Source organism: Brassica rapa, chromosome A07 (genome assembly GCF_000309985.2).
Source record: "Brassica rapa cultivar Chiifu-401-42 chromosome A07, CAAS_Brap_v3.01, whole genome shotgun sequence".
Classification (NCBI taxonomy): domain Eukaryota; kingdom Viridiplantae; phylum Streptophyta; class Magnoliopsida; order Brassicales; family Brassicaceae; genus Brassica; species Brassica rapa.
This window is the reverse complement of record NC_024801.2, coordinates 16,858,662-16,866,568: the sequence shown is the minus strand read 5'-3', so window position 1 is coordinate 16,866,568 and position 7,907 is coordinate 16,858,662. Positions and strand designations below refer to the sequence as shown.

General features: G+C 37.5%; 3 protein-coding genes across 4 annotated transcripts; 1 reads left to right on the top strand and 2 right to left on the bottom strand.

Annotated features, from left to right (window-relative positions):
* Nucleotides 1–1,228: 1,228 nt before the first annotated feature.
* On the bottom strand, nucleotides 1,229–2,517 carry LOC103850190 (succinate dehydrogenase [ubiquinone] iron-sulfur subunit 2, mitochondrial). Its single transcript, XM_009126905.3, has 2 exons — nucleotides 1,829–2,517; nucleotides 1,229–1,597 (listed from the first exon to the last, which is right to left on the bottom strand). Exons 1-2 carry the CDS (start codon nucleotides 2,464–2,466, stop codon nucleotides 1,432–1,434), a joined length of 804 nt encoding a protein of 267 aa, XP_009125153.1. The 5' UTR covers nucleotides 2,467–2,517; the 3' UTR covers nucleotides 1,229–1,431.
* A 734-nt stretch (nucleotides 2,518–3,251) lies between these two features.
* LOC103850188 (protein NOI4-like) lies at nucleotides 3,252–3,921 on the top strand. Its single transcript, XM_009126903.3, has 3 exons — nucleotides 3,252–3,358; nucleotides 3,459–3,650; nucleotides 3,783–3,921. The coding sequence occupies exons 1-3, from the start codon at nucleotides 3,350–3,352 to the stop codon at nucleotides 3,804–3,806; spliced, it is 225 nt and encodes a 74-aa protein (XP_009125151.1). The 5' UTR covers nucleotides 3,252–3,349; the 3' UTR covers nucleotides 3,807–3,921.
* On the bottom strand, nucleotides 3,881–7,033 carry LOC103850189 (uncharacterized membrane protein At3g27390). Of its 2 annotated transcripts, XM_033274515.1 has the most exons (10): nucleotides 6,943–6,961; nucleotides 6,701–6,855; nucleotides 6,067–6,175; nucleotides 5,801–5,993; nucleotides 5,584–5,720; nucleotides 5,118–5,513; nucleotides 4,908–5,034; nucleotides 4,634–4,835; nucleotides 4,304–4,553; nucleotides 3,881–4,224 (listed from the first exon to the last, which is right to left on the bottom strand). In XM_033274515.1, the coding sequence occupies exons 2-10, from the start codon at nucleotides 6,792–6,794 to the stop codon at nucleotides 3,972–3,974; spliced, it is 1,761 nt and encodes a 586-aa protein (XP_033130406.1). In that variant the 5' UTR covers nucleotides 6,795–6,855; nucleotides 6,943–6,961; the 3' UTR covers nucleotides 3,881–3,971. The 2 variants fall into 2 exon arrangements, with proteins under 2 accessions (XP_033130406.1, XP_009125152.1); XM_009126904.3 differs by having other exon boundaries at nucleotides 6,701–7,033.
* Nucleotides 7,034–7,907: the final 874 nt, after the last annotated feature.

Sequence of the window (7,907 nt, the reverse complement as noted above, 5' to 3'; positions counted from 1 at the left end):
CAGATTTAGAAAAATGTAGACGACGATACAATTGATGAATGGACCATTATCCTTTACAACACGTTTATCATTGATCCTCAAAGAGTCCCACTTTAATACCGCAAAAGTATAGGTGAATCAAATTGGCGACCCCATAGGTCACATCAAATAGCTAAATAAGCAAACCGAAAACCTTCTCTCTACAGCTACAATGTCTTAACGAATGTATCATTGCTAAGAGTGCATCAAACACAAAATAAGTTACTATCCAAGTTAGCACACCCAACAATTCTCCTGTGTCATATCTTCATATTGCAAAATAGTCAAATCCAAGAAACCTAAAGACATCACATCTTTACACATGAAATGACATAGCACATTATTCAGCTGACAAAAGTCCAACACACATTTACAAGCAATCAATAACTGAATTTACTTTGCTATGATCATCAGCTTTTTATTCAACTTTTATTGAATCATTCAGTTACAACCACTATTGTTATTCCATATTGACCTAAGCAACTTCAAAACAAAGTAAATACATTACGTCGCAAACAATATCAATTGGGTGTGAAAATAATATCATTCTTTTTCAACATATAGTCATCTTCATATATATTTTTCAACATATTTTATTTATTAAAACCATAAAATAAATTGTAAATTTATTTTAAAATAAAATATACGAACCCGGCGCGTAGCGCCGGAAAGACCACTAGTAGTTTATAAACCACAGTTTTTTATTTAATAGTTAAATCACATTTACATAGATATAGTCGTTCATCAGTTAAGTTGTTAGAAAACGGCTGCAAGTAATTAAGTCATTATTTCTTAAACCAGACACCATCATCCTTCTTCATCAAATTCTTCCACATGATCCATCATCATCACGAGACCCATCTTCTCTTTTTTTTTCACCATCATCACCATTTATATTCACGATTTCCTTACTTCCTTTGTATTCTTCTTTTTCATCATCATCGTCAGATTCATAATCATGATCATCAGATAGCCGAGAACCCGAAAAGCTTCCAACAGGGTCCTGTCCCACCAGGAGGAATCTGCCAAGTTAGCATATTGTAGGTGACGTCATTTGATCTCATCTTTGTACAGCCTTTACTTTTGAGCCATTATTACGGAATATAAAATCAAAGGTTAAAAAACATGAACAGAGCAAACTCATCTGCTCTGCTGCTCAAACACTGTTTGTAGAACTGTTAGGGTCATCATTGTTTTTCTTTTTATTCAATAAAACAAAGCAAAACTCTTTTGTTAAGTAATATAAAGGCAAAGCAAACTCATCTGTTCTGATATTTGTAAGTTTGCAAAAGCAATACAAGAATTATTCCGAAATCAGCGTTTCTTGCAGATTTATTATCTCCAAAAAAAAAAAACCCCATTGATAAATGAGATTCCAATGAGTACTGCACGATTTGAATTGTTGTGTTATTCTTATTTCTGAAGTTGCTTGATGTGTGAGATCTGTTTCCCTGGGTTTAATCCCTTTGGACAGGCACGAGCACAGTTCAAGATAGTGTGGCACCGATAGAGCTTGAACTCGTCGTTAATGGCTTCAAGTCTTTCTTTAGTATACCCGTCTCGACTGTCGCTTATCCACCTGCATATGTTAAAAAGAAATGTCTTGTTACAGTACCTTGGAAGGTGTAGACTAGTCCTTAGCACCTTCCTTTAGTCAAACTAAAGGAGAAAAAACAACCCAGCTAGCCATACATAATCAATCACCCAAATCTTAACCAGAATCTCAATCTTTTTATCAAATCTTATTTGCTTAAACCAATCAAGCTCCACTATAAGAAAAAAAAGAAAAAAAAAGCAAGAGTTAGTGAACCTGTTGGCATGGAGCAAAGCGGCAGGGCCAAGATAAGACTCAGGGTTCCACCAATAGCTAGGACAAGAAGTGCTACAACAAGCGCAGAGGATGCACTCATACATCCCATCAAGCTTAGCTCTATCCTTCTTACTCTGCAGAATCTCCTTCCCAGGAACCGACGCTGGAGTCTTCCTCTTCAGCCACGGCTCAATACTCTTGTACTGATTATAAAAATTCGTCATGTCCACCACCAGATCCTTTATCACAAACATATGCGGCAACGGCGTGATCGTCGTCTCTTTCGAAGACTCCGACTCGATCTTCGTCAAACAAGCGAGACCGTTGCATCCGTCGATGTTCATCGCGCACGAGCCGCAGATGCCTTCTCGGCACGATCGGCGGAAAGTGAGCGACGGATCCATCTCGTTTTTGATCTTGATGAGCGCGTCTAGAACCATGGGGCCACAGTCTTTGAGATCGATCTGGTAGTCTTGGAGCTCAGGCTTCCCGGGAGAATCTGGATTCCATCTGTAGATCTGGAACGTCTTCAGTTTCGCTCCTACGACAGCTTTTGATGATGTCCAACGCGACGGAATCAATCGTGCTGCCCTCGACGGGTTCGTTCCAACAACTCTTCCGACCAAACCAGACGCCATTATGCTCGGACAAAAAGAGCAAGTGCAAGAAGAGTTATGTTTTAAATACTGTAGTGTGTTTATTTAATTATTATTTTAGAAATGATTATTTTCAGTAACATGGTTAGTTTATTACTAATGAGGATTAGGTTCGTTTACTTGGTCATCGTGACCGTTGATCAAAGCTAAAACAGTTATGATATATCCAACTAAATGGCTAATCAGAAACTTAATGGATATGATCTGAAACGCGCGTGCTCAAGCGTACAAGACAAATCCGACACGCGAGATGATGTCTGAGTCGATAATTCATCAGAATGATCGTTAAAGAATCGGTAAACCGGTTCGATTCGTACGACAAACCATTCGTGCCGTTTTCAACTATAGCTTAGTTCTTATTTCGCATCTGTAGTCGGCTTCTTGAGGATCATGTAATTTCAATAAACTGTAATTATTAAATTTACTAATGAGGATTAGTTAAGAGAAAAAAAATGATAAGGCGTAGCTGACTCTACGTCGTCATATCAAAGCTAAAACAATCCTAACGGTTTATGAAACGCGCGTGGTAGGCTCAAGCAGTCCAACATGCGGCAATGTCTAATTCGATAAATTTATCCGTAACAAAACCGATCAGTAAGAGAATAACAATTTGTGCCGTTTCTTAGAAGAAGGCAAACAATTCGTGTCGCTTTGTCCTGCGCGTTTAATTTCAAGCTTCAACAATAAAAAACACGTAAATTAAACGTAAGTACGTAACCTATATTTAAACCTTTGAAAAACGCTCATGTTTCTGATCTTCTGTTAGAGAAAAAAGCGTCAAGAAAAAACAAAGAGAAGACAAAAGTTTCTTGTTGTTTGAAGATCATCTCATGCCCTAAACCTCATCTTTTAACACGATCTTTGAATGGCATCGGTAAGATCTTTCTCATTTCTAGCGTTTTCACATTCTTTTGTTGTATGTTGTACATTGATTTTGTGTGTCTTGGCATATATCTATACAAAAAAAAAATCAGAATAATCAACAAAGACAACAACAACAAGATCGACCATTACCAAAATTTGGAGAATGGGACGTAAACGATCCAGCATCAGCTGAAGGATTCACCGTTATATTCGCTAAAGCTCGAGACGACAAAAAGACAAACGCTAGTGGTCGTGCGCCCTCTCAACGCCGTGATAATAACAAAGGACAAGATGAACCTACGGTAACATTCCTCTAACCAAATTGTCAAAATATAGGACTAAAAGTGTACACAAACGAAAACATTAGCCTTTATCCGTTACTTTTCAAAAATACAAGGACTAAAGTGAAAACCGTTTCTCCTATTCATGTGCAGAAGAAACGTTTCTGCTGTTTCTAGAGAAACAAAAATCAAGAAAAGGGGGGGACTCTACTCATCCAGAACATTTGTAAAAATGAAATTGTTAGATCATGGAGAAGAACAGTTTCATATTCACTGAATCTGTATATTAAAAACTTGTCATTACAGAGCTAAAAAAGTAAAACAACAACATTACATTGTTACTTACACAATATCAATGTCTCTTAAGCCACGGTTTGGTGAATCTTGATGATCTGACCCATTGCTACTCGTCTTTTGCTTGAACGATCTCTGGCTGAAAATCCTAGATACGGTTTTCTTAACCGGTCTTGAACCGCCGCCGCCTTCAAACCGGTTATGTTTCTTGTCTAGATCATTTGATAGTTTCTTGACTAGTTCAACAAAATGTCTTCTGAACGTTGGATATCTTGACACTGATTTGGTCAGTCCTTGAAGCCTTAACATCCAAAACACAAATGGTTAAAAACCAAAACAAGGTTCATTTGAGTGTGATGTTTTGTTTTATTATGGTTTACCTGCGAGCAAAGGAGTCAAGTTCTGCTTTTCTTAACTCGGTCAAATGAGGAGAGTCAGATTCGGTAATGGAGAATTTAAGTCTCTCTGAATCTCCAAACAGCAGAACCAACTTTCCAAGATACTCTTCTTCTTGTTCAGACAGATTCGCTGCTTCAATCTGGTCTTTAATGATCAGAAACGGATTCAGAAACCAGTCAAAGAAGGCATCTTTTGGGCGGTTCCTTGTAGTTATCTCAGTTACACCGTCACCTACACAGAAAAGACACTAACATTTATGATCCAGAGAAGCTCTAAAAGATACGGTTCTTGTAAACCATATTGCAACGTACCGAGTAACAAACCGGTGGAGTTGGATTTGATAGAGCGTAGAACTAGAAGCTCGTTAAGAAGGGAATAAGCAGGTAAGCCAATGCTGATCACTTGACTGCCTTTGCTAGACTTTGCTTCCTCTATGTCCTTTGAGTTTATGATCCCTTTCGTTACCATAGTCTCTCCGTACTTTCTACATTCCTCAAAAACAGCTTCTAGAAGCTGCAAAAACCATTAAAAAGATTTCAAATAAACAGTCAAGATAAATGGTATAAGAGAGAGATTGTAAAGTACATCAAGTGGCTTCAGGTCAATCATTGGGCCTCTGTTAGATCCTCCTCTTGATGGAGTTGTCTTAAAAGAACTTGGTCTTGAAAGACCACCAGTACCACCTTCCTCTTCCTTTCTTCTAAACTTTGGCCTGTAAAATAAAAAACAAGTTTCTAGTGTTAAACGAGACAGACACAAAGATTCGTATGTTTAGCAAATGCAGAGAAAACAAACCTGGGAAAGCAAGAGCCTTCAGGCATGTCAAGAACATCATTGCTATACTCATCGTAGATCGACAAAGAAGCAACAACATAGCAGAGGCCAAAGAAGAAGGAAGATTCCTGATATGAGACTACACCAGCGTAGGCACCAAGGAAGACACTAGAGACCACGGAACCTAGAACCGCACCCACAACACCTAAAGGCCAGAGTAAGATCACAAGGCCTGCGATGGGGACACACATGGTCTCCAAGAAAGGACCTTCACGTCCAATGAGATCATGAAACAAACGGCGCCACCCTTTAAACAGCATGTAGGGGCTTTTAAACAAGGCTATGAGTGAAATCATTGGGAAATCAACAATAACTCCAAGAACCGCAGCAATCACAGCGCCTGGGATTTGAAGTAGCCTGAGATTACATAACTGTAAGAAAGCATTTTTATAAATAATTGACTGAACTTCATAAGAGTTGTGTAGACCTTATTTCATAATAGTGACGAGTATCCGCGCTTGATGTTCTAAGATCATCCATAAAAGAAAAGTAGGAGTGAAAGCAAACGTCTCTGAAGTCACAGACAACAGTGAAGCTGCCTTTCACAGTGCTCCAAGTTCCATCCTTATAACAAACAAATGAGTAATGTGAGTGAATAGTAATAATAATCCACAAGGACATGAAAAAGGAAGTAGAAGAGTTACGTAGAAGCAATGGAAAAGCGGGTTAGACTTCCCTTCACCAACAGCGTCGAAGGTGGCGAAGATTGGGGAAAGAAAGCCATACAAAGCTCCTCCGAGGACGCTTCCTGTGATACTAACCACAAGCCAGAGAATGATGCCGAGAGGAAGGCACAAGCACAGAAAGAGCTTCAAGATTGGGCCTAATTGTTTAGCACTGAAACCAAAAACACTTGTCAACATCTGAGTAGTAAAGAAGGTAACAACAATGTTGAAGAGAGAAAGTTAACCTTGATATGGAATAGAGAGTCCAAATGCAATGTACTGGTAAAAGGCCTAAGATGATTGCAGAGTTTCCAATAGCCATAATAAGGCATATAAGCGGGCAGAAAACGATACCTACGCAAAAAAAAAAAAGGATCATTGCCACATTAAAATATAGAAAAGGCACTAAATAGTTCACCAGAGGAAATCAGAAATGCTACTTTCATACACTTTCACTAAATTTGGAAAGACTTGATAAATGAAATGAATGAAAGTTACTCTGAGATGAACCATAACAAGTGAGCAACATTAGTTATAAACAGAACAAAGTTCACAGTGCCATATTCGATTAAAATGAAAGTACTTTTTGGTATTGAAGAACCATAATATGGGCAAAACTGCTTGATGAATGAATGAAAAAGCTCACACTTGAATGAAACAATAAATGACTAACAACCCAAAGAGGGCCACCCTATCCTAAAACAAAAGTAAGTAGCCAAACTTGAGGTCAACATCAGGTTACTAAGTCAAATCCACGAATGGACCGGACCAGGAAATATATATATTAACAAACCCCTGGCCCTGATAAAAGATTCAAAATTGGACTTAAATGAAATGACTTTAGCAACATCAGATGGAAATTTAAGTGAAAGTTTGTACCTTTAAGAACACCCAGAAGGAGTAAGCCAGTGAAATAAGGAATGAAGAGTATGAATCGCCACAGAGATGACAATATTCCCGTTGGAGGCTCCATTCAATTTATCTTCTTTTTCTTTTCAGTCAAAATGTCGCATTTATAAAATCGGTTTCGGACCCTAGAATCAGAGAAGCAAACGAATCCAAATAAACAAAAGGTAAAGCAGAGAGAATGAGAGAGTAGAAAGAGAGAAACTGTCACAGACACGACAAGATGTAATCTTTCTATCTCAAGAAAATATCTAAATTGAACATTTTGAACAACACCAAGTCACGAAAAGAATCGCGACAGAAAAGAAACCGTCTTTTTGAGAACTAAAAATTCCCCACCAGTAATACTCTGTTCTTTTCTGTAAGTAAGATTTTTTAGAGTTTATTTTAGTTCTACAAAAATAAATTTATATATTTTCAAGATACTTTTGTATACTTTTGAGAAACATTAATTATAAATATTTGAATTGATTAAATTTTATTGATGGATAGTTATTGAAAAGTGTATTAAAAAGTAAATTGTTTTGAATGATACAACTATTATGTATTATATACTTTTATTAATCAAATAGTATTACTCAAAATTGATACAGTTTATGCAATAAAAGTAGGTTGCATATATCTAAAGGGTTTATTTAGGGAATAACCAAAAAAAAAGAGAAATTAGATTTTTAGAGAGAGAGAAGAGAGAGATAGGAAGAGAAAAGAGGAGAGAGGGTGGAATTTTAGTTAGATAGTGAATTTGGTTTTTTTTCTTAGTTACTGGGTGGAATTACCCATATCTAAAAGTAGAAATCGATTTTTAATCTACTAAAATATTTTTTTTTTGAGCAACTAATAGATTGATATTAAAAGGGCTACAAATTCAAAGGAAGAAAGTTCAGATACATAATTGGACTTTAGCAATTGAATTTGCTAGCCTGTTACAAGCCTTAGAAAAGAAAGTAAAGCGACAAAAAATGAAGGAAGACGCAAGAGAAACGATGTCCGACAACACTTCAAAAAGCTCTGTCGGTCCCCATTTCTGGTTGATTGCTCTCATGAGCACTTGTGAATTTGATCGGAACCAGATCATGGTGTATCTTAGGGAGGAAGCGTGAAGGAGGGCCTCTCTAACCGCCATCGCGTCTGCCATGCAAACCGATGAGACATACGCCTGTCTTGAGGAGCCTCTGTTGAT